Below are 18,627 nucleotides of genomic sequence, written 5' to 3' on the forward strand. Positions count from 1 at the left end.
AGTTCAAATGGAAGCAATGCAATTTCCTGGCATGATGCTGGTAGACTTCTCAGGTTTCATAGGCATATAGTTAAGAGGTAAACACAATGGCTTACAGATATTCAGTTTGGTAGGCAGTCTAATGCCTCTTCTCTCCTACACTTTCCTGCAAAGCTTCTCAAACACGAGCCAGCTCTGGCAATGTGTGCATTTGTCAATTTCATCATCTAAGTGGACATCCCTTAGTTAATGGATGGAAGTGGAAAGTATGCTGTTAAGGTAAGTGAATTTATCCATAATCCTCAAAATTTCTCCATTTGCTATTATACTTATGGATGGTATAGTGCTGGCTAGTGAAGAATCTGTGTTTTCTTGGTATTTTTAATCCAAATTTAGCAGAGAAGAATCAATCTGTATTTTCTTGCATCTGAGTTTTAGAGGTTAAACTGAATACACAATTACTAGTTAACAAAAAATCATGTTCCACCTGTTTAGTCTTGGCATGTAGCCTATTAAAGTTAAATAATTTATTGTCAGTGTGATAGTTAATCTTAATGCTTTTTTTGTCGTCACTAAATATGTCTGATAGCATTGTGGAAAACATGCTAAAAAGCATGGGAACATGCATACAGTTTTGTTTCAATCCCCTAGTTACTGGGAAAATGCAAGACCATTTCCTATTATCCAGATCTTAGGGAAGCACACCATCATGAAACTGATGTACAATAATGAAGAACTTCACTGCGCACCTAAATTTTGACACAATTTTCCACAAGTCTTCATGACTGAAAATATTATACATCTTGGTCATATTGATGAATGTTGTATACAGACCTTTGTTCTGCTCCCAGCACTTCTCCTGGAGTTGTTGGACAGCAAACACCATATTAACTGTTCCTCAGCCCTTTCTAAAGCTACTTTAGAAGTTGACCAGCTTCTAGGTGAAGGATTAGCCTATTATTGAGGACTCTGGCAAGAAACTTGCCATCAATGATAAGAAACACCCACTCGTGATTGTCATGGAACAATCTATTGTCTTTACTTTTATAGAGACAGACAATGAAGGCATCCTTGTTCTGTTGTTTACTCTTTTTGATAGGCACTCAAATCTGACCAAATTAGTTGTAATTGCAAAATTTATGCTAACTTCAGGAGGTCCTAACAATGACAAACACTCCGGAAAAATGTGTTTCCATCTCTTGCTTTTGTAAGTTGATGTTAATTTGCCAAGCTTGTTTAAATGTAACTGTTGGGTTATCTTACAAGAGCTGTTCAAATCTTGGGTCTATGGATTTGGTGTTGTTCATAAATGTTCATACATTCCATGTGTCAATGGTTAGTGGAATCATCTTTGCAAAAGTTCTCACAGATTTTTTTGTATGTGTGTGTTTTAAACAGTGGGTGATATCTCTACCTGTCTTACTAAGCAGGGCAAAATTTGATGAAACAGACAGTTTTACAGTTCCTTTTCTAGCCCCTTCCTCACCCCAGGAGATGAATAGTATGGTCCTTAAAAAAAGGCTATTTAAATACCATGGGGCTATCATATCCTACCACTGCTTCCAGTGTGATTATAACCTTATTGCTCAGATGATCTCTGTGCAGGGTTGTGACTACACTTCCTAATATAGACATATCTTCTGCTTCATCAATTGCTTGTCACCACACGACTGATAGATAAATATTGTAAAATAGTATGTGTGATGTCTTTTGACTCATGTATAAAGTGGATTTACATGAGACAGAGTTGTGAAAAACCTCATACTGTCTTTCAGAGTCATCAAAGTCCTGTGGAGAGACAAAGTCCAAAGGGCTGGTGACAGCTCAGGATGCGGTGGATGACTGGTGTCTTTTTTGCCTACCCAAGCTCTAATTGCTCCACAGTGCTTAAGTGGCCTTCAAAGCATTGTAACAAATTGTTTTCATGACCAGGGGAAGTCTTCCTCCTAGGTCACTGAGACTCCTCATTTACCCTCAATTTGGGTTAGTCCATCTGCGGAAATGATTTCCTCTGGTATGGCTGCTATACATGCTAGCTTCTTGGAGCAAAGGTGAGAGTTGTGTGAATTAGGCAGTCACCAAATGTAGATAGTACCCTTTAAAAGGGCTCAGTAGCCCTTAACAGAGGTACTAGTCATCCCTGACAACACTTAACCCCACAGTTATTGCAGTAGTTTAGATGATGAAGACCTGCACCAGGATGTTGGTAGTTCAGAGGAGAGAAGTGTAGGAGAAATGTGAAAGTAGGACAAGATTTAGGAATAGGTTAAATGGGTGGGAAAGAGTGAGTATAGGAGGATGAAATCTGGGATGTAAGACTGGTTGATTGGGAGGATGATAGTGTCTTCACCAATAATAGGAAAGTTAGGAAGAGGGAAGGGTTTGGTGGAAAAAGTCATGTTTAAATTAAGATGTCTGTGAGACTTCTGATCAAATGAGAAAGAAGCTCAGGAGAGCAGTTAGGACTGAATAAATCAGCTGCATAGAAATGATCACTGAGTTTATGTCTAGTTTTTAGTTTTCTTTATGAAGGTTATCATCCAAATTTTATACTTAATGTCAAACTATATCCCATGTCCCCCCCAAAACTTTTCTTTTAAAATACTGTAGTATGTCTTCTGGTAATCTCATCAGCTATATATGTATATGTAGATGATTTCCAAGTTCTTACTTCTATACACATCTAGCCATTATGTTTCATTTGACTTTGGAATTCTACATGTCCAAATGCATGCTTCACATTTCCAGTTGGATGTTCTAAAGATACCACAAACTCCAAAACAGATGTTATTAATTTTCATTACAAAGCTGCTTCTTCCAACTTCATTTTTTTTTAACCCAGTTTTATAGTCTAGGAGACATCCTTAACTGTCCACTTTTCCACTTTCACTCATTCCTCATATTGACTCAGTTGTCAATTCTTGTCAGTTTTTACTTCCATATTTTTTCCTGATTCTTTTTCTATAAATTTATATCACATTGCAGCACATTCAGATCCTCCTTACCTCTCACCTGACTATTTCAATAGTCCACTCATTGGTTTCCCTGTATGCTGCCTTCTTACTTACAATCCATTATATATATAGCTGACAAATTAAAATTCTACAGGCTTAACCATATTATTCTCTTAATGCCAAAAATTCCGTGTTTCCCTATTACTGCCAAGGTAAAAAAGAAACTTCTCTTTTTGGCATATAAAGTATTGTATAATCTAGCTCCAACTATCTTTCTATCGTGAGTAAACATATTTTCGCCCATCTATTCTATGTAAGAGTCAAACTTACTTGCATTTTCTTCTCTATACATGACATTCTATCTTCTAACTTCATACCTTTATACAAACTGAAACCTAGGTCTGGAAGGCTCTCTGCTTTTATGTCTGATTCCTGAGGCCCCATAATCCATTCAATCTTAGCTTACTTCCTGGAAAGAGACCTTTTCTGATTCCCTCAATTGTTAAAACTCCCTAACACCCCACTAAATTATACTCTTAAAAGAAATATTTTGCATTTGCTTTTCTGTGAAAATGTTTTTTGCCCATATGGAATGTCAGCTTCTTGAGAATAGTGAATGTTCCATTTTTGTCTTTCTGTTCCCAGTACCTTCTATGTTACCTGATAAGTTATAGTTGATTAATAAATGGCTGTTGGGTTCAATAAATTCTTACTGATTGATTTATTGATGAAGTTAATTTTCTTTTGAGATCCAATTTAGTTACAAATTCCAATTTTTCATTTTTTTATTGTTATAATTCTTTTTATAAAAGCATAATGGATTTTGTTTCTATCATCCACTTAGGATGACATTTAGGATATTGTGAGATCTTTATTATTTGTTGTATGAATTCATTATTATTTTAATTTACTTTGGTATAAAATACATTCTGTTTTTGATGAGAATTATTTTTATTTGATGAAATTTCATATGTGATACTCATTAATAGGCATCATTAATATTCTTTTCAGAAAAAAAGTCTTTCAAATATATTTTTATTTAGCTATTTTCTTTTGTTTTTAGAGTTATCCAATTCTTAAAGAAAAATATTAACATATTAACGTCTATAATTATCGTGTTACAAATTGTATTTTTTTTCCAATTGAGTTATATTTTAATTAATGAAGTCAATGCCATGCCACTTGGTACATATATTTAACCAAAATTTTTCACTGAGATGTTTTAAGACATAACTTGTTTCTCGTTCATCTCTTTTGACCTCCTGAATTTTTATTGCCTTCTAACCTGGTCATAAATGTAAGTATTGCAATTTTGGAATTTCATTGGATTGATAAAACTTTTTTTCTGATTCTCTTTCTTTATTTTTACTATTTATTATATGCATTAAATTTCTGGTTTTTTTTTGTAAATTTCTCATTAGTTTCACAAGTATAATCCACTCACATATAAAGTTACAGCCTTTAAATTTGTCTTTTCAGTAATATAATACTTTTGTATTAAGTCTCCTCCTCCTTAATTTTTCTTTAAATCAGAACTTGGTTTTATGCTTTTGAAGTATGATCATTGAAATTCTCCAACTGAATAGATTTCTTTTTCTAGTATCACCTCCTGCATACTACTTTTTATTCATTTAGTCTTTCCTAGTTTCTGAATGTCTTTTATTCTACCCAATCCATGAAAATGAGTGCCTTTTCTCCCACTGACCAATAATATTCAACAAAATGTTTTAATCACTTACTATGTACAAAGCACGGTGTTGCAGATGAATAATACCTAGTCCTTGCCCTTCACCAGGTTCCAATCATATTGTGGAGAAAAGGGCAGAACAAAATGAGTACTTAATTGCATAAGAAAGGTACAATTGCAGAATTATAGAAGATCTGAAGAGCAATTTCTCTTTTTTGCTGAGGCATTTGGGTTAAGTGATTTGCCCAGGGTCACACAGCTAGGAAGTGTTAAGTGTCTGAGGCCAAATTTGATTTCAGGTCTTCCTGACTTCAGGACTGCTGCTCTATCCTCTGTGCCACCTAGCTGCCCTAGAAGAGCAATTTCTAATTGGTTAATGATCATTTTGGAAACTTAATTTTGCCTCCTTTCTGGCCAGAAAACTGGCTAGATATGATCAAGAAGAAGACTATATAGAGAATGAGAAACATAGAATTATGTATTAGGGCAAAAAATGAAGAAACAGAAAAGACATAAGGAATATTGGCCATCGGTGTATATAATAGCAAGAAGAATGAAGGTTGATACAGTGCCAAAGGGATGATACAAGATGACTAATAAAGATCTTTCAAATGGGTAGAATTAATCATTTCACAATTTTACCAAATAAGAACTCCCCATATTTGATATTGGAAAAAGAAAATCATTGGTTTTAGTCTCTGCAGATGGCGGGGAGAGTATGGTGTTTTGTATGTTGGAATAAAGAGTCTGGTGATATTTTAGAAAAGACTGACAATGGAGGATGTGGAGAAAAAGAAACCTTTATTATCTGAAGTTTGGGAGTATTCTCAATTCAAATTAAAGGAATTTTGAGAAGGTTTCAGTGACTGGACTATGGTTATAGGGTTATTAGCAAGAAAAATGAAATAGTAATGAATCCAGGATAATTATTAAAGTTTTATTTAAAATTTCTCTTGCCATTTGACATCTTGTTTATTGCTTTGAGAGAAAGAAAATCTTTTTGACTGAATTCTTAAAAGCTTGTATCACTTGCTTGTTTCTTAGGGCATAAATTAAGGGGTTCATAACAGGGGCAACTGAAGTTGTGAGCACTGATACTATCTTATTCAAAGCCACTCCTTCTTTTGCAGATGGTTTGATATAGATGAAAATGCAGCTTCCATAAGTAATAGAAACAACAATCAAGTGGGAGGAACAAGTAGAAAAAGCTTTTTTCCTTTGCTGCACTGAGGGGAATCTGAGAACTGTCTTGATAATGTATGCATAGGACAAAAACACTAAGAATAAGGTGATTATGAGTGTCAACACAGCAAAGATCAAAACAATCTTCTCTATGAATTGTGTGTCTGAACATGCAATCTTTAATATGGGAAATGCATCACAGCCAAAATGATCAATGACATTTGAGTCACAAAATTCCAGCTTAAGGCCCAGACTAATTGGTGGGAGGATGATCATAAACCCAGTCAACCAAGAACTCAGTAACAGCTGGTTACAGACTTTGCTGTTCATGGTAGTAGTGTAATGCAGAGGTTTACAGATAGCCACATAACGATCATAGGACATGGTGGCCAGAAGAAAAAATTCTGTTGCCCCAAGAAGGATGACAAAAAATATTTGCGCAACACAAGCATTATAAGTGATAGTATCATCCCCAGTTGACAAGCTGTAGAGATATCTGGGAATATAGGCAGTTGTGAATGCCACTTCTAAAACAGAAAAATTTCGGAGGAAAAAATACATGGGTGTCTTAAGTTGTGCATCCATCAAAGTAAGGCTGATTATGATCAGGTTCCCAATTATACTTGAAAGATATGTGAAAAGGAAAAAGATGAAAATCAGAATCTTTAGTTGGGGATCATCTGTTAGTCCTCGAAGGATAAATAATGTTATCCCTGTATAGTTTCTCATCCCTGATTTCTGATGTACCTGTGTGTAAAAAGAAAGATTAGATCTGAGGAGGAGAGTGATGAAATGTATTATCCTTGGGAATCTGAAAAAAAAAAAACTAAACAAGTTGTCATTGGATCTTCATTTTACTTGATCAGGAACAATATTACTAAAGTGTTGAGCTGAGCATATCTCAGCTATGTTTTAGGGAGAATAAGGAGTTTGTTTTCTTTAACTAGTGTTCTATACCACTATATATCTATATCTATCTATCTATCTATCTATCTATCTATCTATCTATCTATCTATCTATATAATATCTTTGCATTTCAATCCCCTTTTAAAATATCTTAATTAACTTTCACTCAAAACAATCACCCCTCCTTTTCCTTAACTACATACCCATGGGGTCAGGGCACCATTCCTGGTTCAAATGATTATTTCTTGTGATTGTGGACAATCTTGGAGCTTACTTTTTCTTATCTGCAAAATGAGGTTAGTGATATTTAAATTGTTTACTTCCTAGAGTCATTATGAGTAAACTACTTTGTAAAACTCAAAAGAGTCACTCATTATACAGTTGAAAGCCATGCTCACTGGATCAGTTCAAGGAATTTTAAGAAGAGGTGACATGGTCAGTTTCTCTCTTCTACTTATTTAGATTATTACTATACTTAGTGGTAAATATAATTCCAAATGATGGATTATGTGGTAACTCAGCATCTACATTAGAGAAGAGAGAATGGATATTAATGCACGAGACTTTTAGAAAAGAGATGTATTAATGGGTGTACATATATATATATGTGTGTGTGTGTATGAAAAATATTGTATATAGCACATACATGTACATATGTTTATATACACATATGTGTATACATATATACCATATGTATGAGAAATGAGTCCACTGTTTCCAGATGGTAATTCAATGTAATGGTATGACATCTTATATCAAAGAAGGTTTCCTATCATTTCCTTTCTGTACAGGAAAAAAATCCCATCTTTGACTTGAGTTAGATATGTTCCCCTTTTTTTGTGGGGATTTCAGGAGGATGCCTAAAGGGACAAAAGATATGATCTGCTTCCTCTAAATACACAATATATTTTGAGACGTTTGGGATAGTATTCATTGAAGGGAATGAAATAGAATGAGATTGGAATGTTTCCCAGTTTATGCAAGATAACTTAAGAAGGAACTAGAGGCTTTTATCTGTGATTTCATATATTATAGGACAAACAGACTTATGCAGTTTTAATTGGGAAAACATCAGGATATCTTTTTGGTTAGTTCCAGGGGGTAAAACAAAAAGCAAGCAATAAGCAATTTAAATGATATAGACATAAATGACAATAGCAGTTAATGTGGACATGGGTCTGTCTTTCCAGGGAGTTCTTTGTCTAAAATTGTGTGGCTATTGCTAGGAAAGTGAGGACCAAAGGGTTTATGAAGGTGTTAATGGCTTTTCCCATTAGGATTGCACAATAGTGATGCCAAGATCCTAAAAAGGAGAGAAGTCTTAATTCATTCATGTATAAATGTATATCTGCACATATACATTTTCTAGCAATATAAATTCATTCAAATTTCCCAGGATGTGTACATGTGTGTATGAATAAACATCTATGCAGCACTTACTATATGTCAGGCACTGTTTTAAGTACTTTTAACAAAAATATACAATTGTTATCTCATTTGAATGCTATTATTATCCTAATTTTACAGATGAGGAAACTGAAATGAACAGAGGCTGACTTTCCCAGGGTAATGCAGCTAGCAAGTGTCTGAAATAAAATTTGAACTCAGATTCCCATGATTCAGACTCAATATTTCATTCACTCTTGCAGTTGAAAAATGCTAAACAGCAAAGATATCATGTGCATCAAAAGAAAGAGAGATAGGGGCAGCTAGTTGGTACAGCAGATAGAGCATCAGCTCTGAAGTCAGGAGGATCTGACTTCAAATCTGGCCTCAGACACTTAACACTTCCTAGCTGTGTGACTCTGGGCAAGTCACTTAACCCCAATTGTCTCAGAGGAAAAAAAGAGAGAGATAGAAACCACAAACCAAACATTATGAGATGATTCATAACAATCATAATTTAAAGGACCCTACAACATTTAATAGATTAAAACTACACTCAGGCTTTTGAGTTACCCTGAATAAATGCAGGCTCTTGTTTTTATTATTATCATTTTGTTCTTAGATCCATATTTTCAGTGAAGCTTAGACAGATGTATAATTTTGGTCATATGAAAATTTATTTTTGGATATTCAATGGGATATTCAATATCCATTTTTTCAACCTGAAGTTATAAATTATAGTTTCTACCATTTATTATTTTTTTTGCAAAGTCTGTGTTGATCAGTTAGTCTGAATTTATTAAGAAAAAGTATTTTTTGTTTGCTTTTAGTTGCAATATGATTTTGTGTCATATCAATGAATTACTCTTTCTCTAAACAAATGCTTTAATCCTTTGTTTGATATTGTTTTATTGATATGTAATTGTTTCAGTTTGCATAGATGTTGTCTATGGGGGGTCTTTTGGTTTATTCTTTGATCCAGAAATCAACTCCTCACAATGCATTCCAGTCCTCAATACACCAAAAAAGATTTCTAACACTTATTTATTTCACTAGCATTATATGCCATAGTTATTCTCTTTATTTCACCCATCTAACAATACCAATTCAGATTTCCATTTTTGAAACTGAATATTGCAATAGCCTATTTGGGCTTAATTGCTTCAAATTTTCAATCCATTCTCTATGCAGCTATCAAAATAATATTTATCAAACAAACATTGAGCCATCTCACTTTGCTGCTTAAGATGATATAGTAACTCTTTTTTTGCTTTTAGGATAAAATATTGTCTCTTCTATTTGGCTTTTAAAATCCTTCCCAATCTGGCCTCAGTTACTTATTGTATATTATTCTTCATATTCTCTCTTTCCCAGAAAAATGGGTCTGTTTGCTCTTGCTTATACGTGGATTTCAAGCTGCTTTTTTTTTCTTCTTTGAATAGATTGACTGTAATTCCTTCCCTCTTCTCCTCCATCCTGTGGTATCCCTGAATTCTTTCAAAGTTCAGCTCCACTGCCAGCTCCTGTAGAAAATTTCTCTATCTCTCAGTTACTAGTGCACTGCCCTCAAAAATTATATTTGAATTTATGATTAATATTATACCTATGTATTGTTTCTACTTAAGAGAAGTGTATAATACAATAGAATACATTATCCCCTTAAAGCTGGCCCACTCCCCTTGATTAAATGGTGAAATTCAAAAGTCTTACTATTCAGTGGAAAAGTAGAATCTCATAAATGACTGTTGAATCTTTCTCTGAAACATTCGTAATTGTTGTCTAAATCTTGGGATTTTTGCAAACACAATTCCACACTTTCCATCTTTACAAATCTGAAATGAAAATTGGTGACATATAAAACCATTTCCATACTTACTTTTTTTTTTTTGACAATCCTTGAACTTCATTAGGTAGAGTAACCCCAAAGATTTCTGGTATGACTCAATGCTGAGTAATGGTGTGTAAGCATGGTGTAATGAGAAAATGAGTAGTTTTGCAGTCTTTGAATCCCAGTTCTGCTATTTATGATGTGTTACTTTGTTTGAGTTTAGTTTCAATGAACCCTTGTTTCCTTGTCTATAATTGAAAGGTTTAGATGAGAGAATTTCTGCATTCTGTTCATAAATTTTTATTTATCCTAAAATCCTAATGTCATGTAAACTTCTGACCTTGATTTTTCTCTAGAACTCAGAATGTTACATTCAAGACAACACTGACACTATATTCCATTTCCTAGGACAACCAAGACTCTTAGTCCAATTTCTTCCCTTACTGATTCTACACCTATATTTTCTTCCTCTTTAATAGAGAATCATATTTCTCTGCACTCTTTATACCTGAAAGGAAGATAGGTCAAGCATACACAGAAAATGGTAATAATATAATACTTTTTTTTTTTTTTTTGGTATTTCTGAATAGAAAGTCTGATTTGTTTGGGTGAGAAACTGGTTTCTATATAAATTTAATGTGAATGACAACCAATAACATTTGTTTTATCTGTTTAACCTGTTATAGGCTTGTGAGGATAATATGAGTATACAAACAAAATGGTCTCTAGGGACTTGGATTTAAACAGCAATAATGAACTTCATATATAATCAACCTAGGTGGATGCCCACAGATACCAGAGGGTGACATAATAGCATCAGATACAGTGCTGAACCATAATGAGTATATAGTCATGCAGTCTTTTGATTTCATCATTCTTCCATATGTTTTTGAGTGTTCTTAGTTCAAAAGGACATGAAAAGCTGCTGGGGAATTCCCCGGAGCAGGACAGATTCCAGAGGAACCTTAATCCTTCGATGTCTCATGAGATTCTGGGATATATCATTATCTTCTGTTGTAGACAGTCTTTCTCCCTAAAGACCACTTAATGCTACAATGCATATATTTCAATGCATCTCTAACTCCTTCCACATAGTGCAAACAGTGACCTTTCCCATGCCCCCTCATCTTCTATGATTTGAAAACCCCAAACCTACATTTTCTGGGTAATTTATAATCAATTTATTTATTAGGCTAGCTAATAAATTGATGATCAATCACTTCTCTAGGTAACCAGAGATGCAAAGAAAGGTTCTGAATGATCATAATCTCTTCTGAAAGGGAATTCCCCTGACATGTTGTTAGAAATATACTCAACACAGAAAATTATATATCAAGGAAAATTTGTTAAGGAAGATTCTTAAGGAATTGTCTTAACATTTCTGGCTAGAAGCAGTCTCCACTCCTCTTTAGGAAGAGAGACACCTGAGCACATAAGTGAGAAAAGCTTTATTGTTTCTAGTCTGGCACAGTCTCTCCCTTCAGAAAAAAGATTGGTCCATTTCTTCAAGGTTACATTCTTTCTGATATGTCCATTACATGATTTCCCCTAAATATGTCACCCTCCCTCATCATATATCCTATGTTCAAAAATGGTAGAAAACTTCTCCTACAGAGTATGTTACTTAATATTCTATTAGCCTATTAAGCTACAATGATTTGGTCAAGTCAGGTCATTGACCCCAAACAGTTTGAGCTGGATTGGCTATTATCTTAAGCTCTCAAACACACAAGACTCTTGCTAATTGGCTCAATCCACTTGTGCCTTCCTGACTCCCCAGTTCCTTGTTTGCTGAAAGCTTCTATTGATCACTTATTTGTTCTATGGAATCTTAATCTTCCTGAACCTTTCACATTCTGAAAACTTCTTTGTTGCAATATGGAAGCAACCTGCCAGTGACTGCTGGAGGTCTAACTCAGAAACCTGTAGAATGGATCTCTTCATGTGAGAGGAGGATGATGATATAAAGAGATTAAGAGGCAGTTGTTGTTCTCTGACCTCCTGACTGAGGGGCATTTGCATTGTCTGACTTCTTTCTTCTTCCCTCTGCCTCCAATTTATTTCATTCCCAGTCCACAAGCATACCTGTGTCAGTAAAGACTGCTTTGCAATTCCTTCAGATGTTATGATTCACAGCTGTGGAGGCTCTTGGAGAATTGACCTGCCCCTTCACCTAGGCATGGTTCTTAACAATTTCCTGTTTTTTGTTTATGAATATTTCCCCCTCCTCCCCTCCCAGCATTATTACTACTGGGTTTATATCCCTAAGAGATATTAAAGAAGGGAAAGGGACCCGGGGGTGGAAAACTGTTTGTGGCAGCCCTTTTTGTAGTGGCTAGAAATTGGAAATTGGCCCATCATTTGGAGAATGGTAGGGTAAATTGTGGTATATGAATGTTATGGAATATTATTGTTCTGTAAGAAATGACCAACTGGATGATTTGAGAGGCCTGGAGAGACTGACATGAATTGATGCTAAGTGAAATGAGCAGAACCAGGAGATCGTTACACACTTCAAGAACATACTTTCAAAAATGAGAGGATCAATTCCATCAATTCCAATTGATTAGTAATGAACAGAACAAGGTACACCCGGAAAAGAACACTGGGAAATAAATGTGGACCACAACATACCAATTAGACTCTTTCTGTTATTGTTTGCTTGCATTTTTGTTTTTCTTCCCAGGTTATTTTTATCTTCTTTCTAAATCCAATTTTTCTTGTGTAGCAAGACAACTGTATAAATATGTATACATATATTGTATTTAAATATACTTTAACATATTTAACATGTATGGGACTACCTGCCATCTAGGAGAAAGGGTGGGAGGAAGGAGGGGAAAAGTTGGAACAGAAAGTTTTGCTAGGGTCAGTGTTGGAAAATTACTCAGGCATATGTTTTGTCAATAAAAAGCTATAATAGTAATAATGAAAAAAGAAAAAAAATGTTTTCCTGTGCATGGTGCATACATGTTCACATAGATGATTTCCAAATTTATTATATTCTTGTGCTAGCAGCTAGCTAGCAGTGACAGTGTCCTATTCTCAACCTTGGTTATGGAAGTATGGTGAGCCTGTTGCAAATTAATCCACAGTTGCACAGAGAATATGTTAATCCCTGCATAGCTTTTTAGGAGATCTGTTTGTTGCTGGCCTCTACAGAATACAATAAACTTGGTCCAAATAAGAGGATAATAAACAATATGTTTCCAATTTCTTAGATAGATACACAGTTCTGAGTAGATCTCAGCTCAGATTCATCATCTCCCTTTCCCTTCTTCCTTTTGGGGAGATGGAATCCTGGGGACAAAGGCCAGAGATCTTAGTCTTCCATAGGAATCATGGCTACTTCAAGCTGAAAAGGAGTGTAGAGCTGAGTCATCCTACAGGATAAACCATTAAGGATGTTATTTCATACCAATTTATGCATTTAGCAGTAGATAGATTGGCTAGGCCAAATATTCATTTACATACTTATTTAGGATATAATTACCACATATTTTCAGATTGAAAACTGCAAGACCTTACATACTTGATTTGTACTCATGGTTTCTTTTGATCACTTACTCTAATTATAGAAGCTTGATATAAGAGGAAAAAAACAGGGACATAATTATAATAAAAAACTGATCCTTCAGGCCTCAGTCTGAGAGCACAGACATGACAGGATAAAGCATCCTTAGCTCTGCTTTATAGTTGTCAACCATTTATGCAGTAACAATTCCATCTTATAGCCACTCAGGAATAATCAGGTGGATCTTATCAACTGGAAGACTGAATGAGAAGGAGCCCATCTTAAGTCAAGGTCAAAGTTGTCCTCCCAACTCTTGCCCAGATACTAACCTTCACCTGTAACAATCCAGGATCACATTCCTCTGAATAGTTTGTGGCATATTTTTTTCAGATAGTAGATTACTGGCTCGATAATTTTGTTAGACAATCATACTTGAATTCAAATTTCTAAACAAGATCAGCTACAGTCCCAAAAGATTTTATCTGAAATAGAAAGTCTCATTAATCAAAGCTTCAGGTGAATTTAGCTCTTAATCACATATCCTAAACAAGTAAACTACAATCTTAAATTAATAACAATAATAGATTCATCCTAGAAGTTTTTGAGTCAGAAAGGTTTTTCTGTTTTAAATCTTCCTTCTTAGTCTTACTTGTAGAGGGTTTCCTATGGAAATTACCTCCCAGTTGCAATTTGTTTTTTTGGTTGCCTCCATTTCCTCTGATTCTCCTGGTTCAGAATTTTGATATAATAAGTTCAACCTAATTCAGTGATATTTAAAGCAGTCTCAGTGGTTAGCAGAACCTGGAATGGCTCATCCCAGTTGTGAATTTTAGAGTTGGAGCCTGAGTAAGGAGACCTTTCAATTGAAATTCTGAAAGACAAATAGATACTGCCAGTATATAGTCTTTTAGAAACTTATCCTTCCTCTGAAAGGATGTGACCTCTCCTTGCCTTCTTCCTTCCCCTTCCCCCTAAAGGCAATCCATACAACATTTCAAAGGATGATAAGCCTATATCCCACCTAAGGGCTGTTCTGACTGAGAAATACTAGGGGCAAACATTTCATCCTGTAACTTTCAATGCCCAATTTAAAGATCTGTTTTTATAAAGTTTGATTCATTCTTTCTATTTTTCCCAGGAAGGTGGATGCCAAGGGGTATAGATTTACTATTTAATTCCTGAACACATTATGACAGTAGCAAAATGGGTTCCATTGTCAATCCTTTCAACTAACTTAAATCCAGAAATGATCTATTCTAGGAGGATTTTGCTGTCCACAGTAACCATAGCTGGGCTTAGATGATAGGCTTCTGTCTAACACATCCAGTTAAATAGATCCAGTGATCAACAATTACCAGTAAATGTTTAAATCTCCTGATTAGTGACATTTCAGTGAAATCCACCTCAATATTTTGGAAGGGTCTTAGTGAGATTTCCCTTCCTCCCTCCATTTGTTTTCTTAGGATCTTTTTGTTAACTTTCTGGCATATCACACATCTTATTGTGATTTGTTTTGCCACTGTATAAATCATAATACATCTAAACTGTTTAAAAATCATATTACACAGTGCTTGTGTTCCCCAACAACTATCCCTATGAAAAATTCCCATCAATTCTCTTAGCTAAACATCTTTCTCCCATCTAGGAATACTCATCATCCTTTCTCATCTTCAATAGCCCCTAGTTTGGACAACTCTTCTTTTTCTCCTTAATTAAAGGCAGGGATGACTTTGGGATAATCTATTTGAGATATTAAGACTAACATGGGGTTTTCCCTGTCATTTAGCCCAGCTCACCTTGCTTCCTTGTCTACAAACCTAGTTCCCCTTGCTTCCAGTGAGTATCCCATTTGGTGCTCTTTGATGTGTACCAATGCTATTTCTGATGGTAATTGTAAATTTTCTAACATTTATTTGTTGAGTTCTCCATGAGCCAAATCCTTTCTCTTACTATTTATGAGGCCCATTCCTCCTAAATTTTTCTAAAAGTATTTACTGCCTCATAGGCATATTTGGAATCTGTATACATAGTTCCTTCTTCCCTCTCAGTTTCTTAAGGGCCTGATTTAGGGCAGAGAGTTTTCATGATTGTGCTGATTGTAATGCCAGAGAAACTGAGCAAGATAGAGATTAGAGAACAATTTAATAATTTATTTAAAAGGAGAGATTTACTGGGACCAAATGGATCCATGGTTTGATCCCAGGGCTGAAAGAGACTATCATCTCAAAGAATCCAGCTACAAATGTCCGATACAAGATTTTTATAGGGTAACAAGAACAATGACATAATGGCGGGGGGGGGGAGGGGAGGAAGGGTACCTGGATAGAGATGACCTAATGGGGGAGGCACCTAGGATGACATAATGGAGGGAGATACTGGAGAGGCTCCTGATATTCTAATGATGTTTAAAATGGACAACCTTTGGGAAACTTTATCCCATCAAACATTAAGAGGGAATGGTTATAATCTGAGGCAGAGTAACTAAATAGGACAATTAGGGAAACTGGGTCAGGACATTAAAAGAGAACTGTGGCACAACACTGACCACTTCTTAACAGGGATCCAGACTATTGTATTGACCAATCTTTCCCAAGTAATGGTTGCTTAACCACTCCTTCTCTTTCATTCAACTACTTATGAAGGCCTATCTAACAACAATTGCTCTCCTGTTTCAAAAGGATTATCATTCAAATCCAATCTAACTTTAGTTTGGAAGTCTTACATTTAGACAAGACATTCCCTTATGTTCAGGTTCTGCCTGACTTGAGTCATTTTTCTGTAGAAAGGTGCCTGGATTGACACAGTTCTCAGTGCTTAAAACAAAGTCATCTTTTCCCAGCAATAATGATTTACATTTTAAGATTCTTGAGTCAGTCAACTAATGACTTCCCCTTTGACTTAGGATGGTCCTAAATTAATGTGGGGTGCTTACTCTCAATGCTCTCCCAAAATCAATTTTGGGGATTTTCTGCCACCAACAAGGCAGTCCTGGTTACTTTTTGTATGCACTCAGGTCATCCCCTAGAAATAGGGATTAAGTAATTTGGATAACAAGGCAACTGATTGCTTTTGTCCCTTCCATAACTGAGTTAAACCTCTATGACAATTCTTTAAACAAACAGATGGAAAGGTTTGTTAAGGGTAGGCAGGGAAAGTACTGGGGCTATAACCAGAGCCTGCTTTACCTGTTGAAACATTTCCTTCTCTTTTAACCATTCTAACTGCTCTGTTTCTTCCTGTAATAATTTCTTATATGAGTTCTTTGTTAGTTGTGCATATGAATCAATCCATAATCTAAAATATCCTGTCAATCCCAAGAGTTTCCTTAATTCTCTCTTAATTTTGGAGTTGGGTATCTTTGTTTTAATTCTGTCAAGATTAATTTTACTGACCAATAGATTATCTATCTGATAATCAGTAATGTTTGTAGGATTATTCTAAGGCTAGAAGACTTTGAAATCATTGACAGACAGATTTTTAGACAAGAGCACTCTTAGGTCAGAGGGCTTCAGGATCACTAATATATCTTCTCTAATATCTAAGGGAAGAAATATTATGAATATGAATCAATCCATAATCTAAAATATCCTGTCAATCCCAAGAGTTTCCTTAATTCTCTCTTAATTTTGGAGTTGGGTATCTTTGTTTTAATTCTGTCAAGATTAATCAATTAATTTTACTGATCAAATGAATAAGATATTCTACCTCTCTTTCCCAAAACTGTAATTTCTTGGGTGATACTCTCAACCCATTATCCACAAAAAAGTTTAAAAGATTCACTGAGATTTTAAAGACTTCTCTCTCCTGGAGAGCAGCATGTCACCTATATATTGTAACAAACTCAGACCTTTTCAGAGTTCAAATTTTTTTTAGAAGACTTTCCAAAATTTGTCCGAAAAGATTTGGAGCCTCAGTAAATCCTTGGGGTAGAACTGTCCACTTATATTGATGTTTCCTACCCATTCCTGGATTTTCCCTAGTGAAGGCATAGTTTTCAGCTAATGAATAAGCCCAGAAGGCATCCCTCAAGTCAATAACTGTGAAACACCTATGTTTTGTAGGTATTTGGCTTAGTAGAGTATAGGGATTAGGAACCACTGGTTGATGCACTGAAACCAAATTATTTACTTCCCTCAAATCTCATATTGTTGAAGTGGGGAAAAGAGAACCCCCAAAGTTTGGGGTCACAGACTAATGTTGCAAGGTGTCTCAAAAGAATTTTCAGGCTTGAACATATTTCCTAGTTAAGGGGCAAAGATTATTATGCTGACAGCAGTGGGCTAGATTCCAGAAGGGATTAGCAAGGAATTGATAGAAAGGAGATAGATGTATACAGAGTTGGATCAGAGCTTCATGTTATTTATTTGCTAATTTTATGACTCACAAGTAGGTTTGAGGGATGGTCTATTCACTATTGTCTCAGGAACTTGGTCGTTACTGACCAATAGATTATCTATCTGATAGTCAGTAATGTTTGTAGAATTATTCTAAGGCTAGAAGACTTTGAAATCATTGACAGACAGATTTTTAGACAAGAGCACTCTTAGGTCAGAGGGCTTCAGGATCACTAATATATCTTCTCTAATATCTAAGGGAAGAAATATTATTACATTCCTAGGCCAGAAAACTTTTATAATCATTGACAGATTGTCAGAACAATAGCACTCTAAGGTCAGAATGCTTTAGGATTACTAATACATCTTCCCTAAAATCCAAGGGAAGAAATATCATTATGTTCCTCCACAATTATTGACAGACAGGATTGTTAGAACAAGAGCACTCTTAGCTCAGAGGGCTTTTATTGAGAACTATATAACTTACTCCCAAAGAACTGGTGGGTCAGAGAGCAAGTTAAAGAAACAATAAAGAAAATAAAATGAGATAATATGTCAAAACTTATGGAATATAGCCAAAGCAATGTACCTTTATAGACATAAATACTTTTATCAACAAGAAATTAAAAATCATAAATTAATTGATCATACAACTAGAAAACTAGAATGACAAATTAAAAAACAAACTAACCAACAAAGAAATTTTGAAAATTGGAAATAAATAAAATTTTAAAAATCCTTTTGAATGAATAAAACTGTTTTTTTAAAAAAAAAAAAAACTAATAAAGCCGGTAATAGCTAATCGGATTTAAAAAGAGCTGGAATCTAAATTGTTCATATGAAAATAAAAAAAGAG

General features: G+C 34.9%; 1 protein-coding gene across 1 annotated transcript; it reads right to left on the reverse strand.

Moving 5' to 3' along the window:
* Positions 1 to 5,592: 5,592 nt before the first annotated feature.
* Positions 5,593 to 6,531, reverse strand: LOC127564097 (olfactory receptor 6C2-like). Its single transcript, XM_052000408.1, has one exon. It carries the CDS (start codon positions 6,529 to 6,531, stop codon positions 5,593 to 5,595), a length of 939 nt encoding a protein of 312 aa, XP_051856368.1.
* Positions 6,532 to 18,627: the final 12,096 nt, after the last annotated feature.

The sequence above is a fragment of the Antechinus flavipes genome, chromosome 5 (assembly GCF_016432865.1).
Source record: "Antechinus flavipes isolate AdamAnt ecotype Samford, QLD, Australia chromosome 5, AdamAnt_v2, whole genome shotgun sequence".
NCBI classification, from domain to species: Eukaryota; Metazoa; Chordata; class Mammalia; order Dasyuromorphia; family Dasyuridae; genus Antechinus; species Antechinus flavipes.